At 30.3% G+C, this 2,011-nt stretch overlaps 1 protein-coding gene across 1 annotated transcript; it reads right to left on the reverse strand.

Annotated features, from left to right (window-relative positions):
• LOC134261092 (uncharacterized) lies at positions 1-1,624 on the reverse strand. The gene is made up of 4 exons (XM_062743565.1): positions 1,438-1,624; positions 403-492; positions 230-312; positions 1-30 (listed from the first exon to the last, which is right to left on the reverse strand). The coding sequence occupies exons 1-4, from the start codon at positions 1,622-1,624 to the stop codon at positions 1-3; spliced, it is 390 nt and encodes a 129-aa protein (XP_062599549.1).
• Positions 1,625-2,011: the final 387 nt, after the last annotated feature.

Consider the following 2,011-nt stretch of genomic DNA (forward strand, 5'->3'; position numbering starts at 1 on the left):
TCAGACTAGTAAATATGAAGGTACTTTTACCTACAGTAATAAAACATTGATTATTTAGTAAAGAATAGTTAATACTCTGATATTTGACTTTACTTGAGCAAACTACAGTTTACTTTGTTATTTTGTTGGGATGTGTCAAATGAATACATGGAATTCTTGCATTTTTTTAAAATCAATTTTCTAAGTTTTTTGTTGTTATTTTTCTATCGCTGTTTCCCTCTGTACTTACATTTGATTTAATTTCCACCTCCAAAATCTTAGTCGTTGAATCTGTGGTCTCCTCCAAAATTCCAGTAGTTGTTTCAGCAAGACCTGATGAAATTAAAATCATCTCATATTCCTTTCGACCATTTCTTTAATTAAATAAAGAATGCAAAAAATTGTGGCTGACGAGATATTTACCTGCTGTTGAAGAATTTGTTTCTGATACAGTATATTCTCCTAGAACCGTGTCATTTAAACAAATCGATCCCTCCGGAGGATTCATTGTTTCTGGGAATACAAATGAATCTTCAGTTATATATCAAACATTTAAATACTTTAACAGTTTTATATGTGGTCTGACTGCAATCATGGATCAAACCTTTGAAAAAAAATTTAATTACAACTTTTAAAAAATCTTCCTTCAAGACGTACATAGTAATTCCAGGAACATGCGGTTGTTGGCTGATTTCTAAGTTTAATAAAATGAAATATTTTACAGTCTTGAAACTATAGCTGTATATTCTTGCACCGAAGTGGAATGATGATCATTAGATGAAACATTAAGAATATGTCTAAAAAATCATATAAAAGTTGTATAAAAGGAATATGGCCAATTGATAGTGTTAACACGAAGATTGAAAATTCGCATTGTGACATCGTGGATTTTCATTGAATTTGTGTTTTTTAAAAAAATTTTTACATGAAAGTTCGCACAAATGATAGAAAAAAGAATAAAACTATTACTGAGAGTGGAATGATTAAAACAATGTCTCCTAGTTGAATTGATCCGCTCACTTAATATTTTCCTACAAAACATAATTAATAGGACATTACAGTCATCTGAATAGTAAATCGACCACATATTCGAAATGCATATAAGGTATAATAAATAAGCCCTTCGTTTTAACTTTCATTTTTCCGTCGTTGAGACGTGAATTCTTGATAAATGGTAATATTGTATCATAGCATCTTCTCGGTAATAAAAAATGAACGTTTCATGTCAACGATCTTAACGTCAAACAGTTTTATATTGACACTTCATTCAGGTAAGCCCCTCGATTAAATTCATAAAGTGTTTCTATGACTATTATTGAATACATCTTGATAACTTTTAATTAAAGTGTCCGATACTTGTTCCCCCATCTTTGTATATGTTTATGTAAGTGTAATTTATTTAAATCGGATGAAAATTAAACTGCTACTTCATTCATCTAATTCACAAACTTTACATACCAAACAATATGATAGTTGTTTCTCCATCTTCGTATCTGTTAGTTCCAACACAATAATATTTAGTGAAGTCTTCAGCCTGAACATTCGTCACAAGCAATGTGTACCAAATCTCATCAATTTGAAGCTGACTGCTAAACTGTTTGGTGATGTCATATTTATCATCGACCGTAATTTCCACATTTTCCATTTTCTGTTTCCTTCATCCATCTCATACTAGGCTGAGGAAAACCTGTTTCACCAATGACAGCATTTACATATATCATTGAATCTGAAAGCAATCTTTTCAGTTCTGATATATACCCGGTACATAATACACTGCAATGTATTTGACAAATTAAAGCATTTACACACCATGTTGATTAAGTTTCACGTCCAACTAAAACCGCGTTAAATATTCACTTTTTAAACAATAGTTTATTTATTTATTAAACAGTTGTGAAAACGCTTTAGCGGGGTCAAACGTTCATGCTTTAAAGAATAAGTACTGTTTCAAAAGGCTTTTTTTTTGTTTAAAGAGAAACATTAAATACAACTAGTAATTTTACATTTCATGTTGGATATCAATTTGTATACC

This window comes from Saccostrea cucullata, unplaced genomic scaffold (assembly GCF_032062105.1).
Source record: "Saccostrea cucullata isolate Sc308-1 unplaced genomic scaffold, CSIRO_AGI_Scuc_v1 ctg1875, whole genome shotgun sequence".
Classification (NCBI taxonomy): domain Eukaryota; kingdom Metazoa; phylum Mollusca; class Bivalvia; order Ostreida; family Ostreidae; genus Saccostrea; species Saccostrea cuccullata.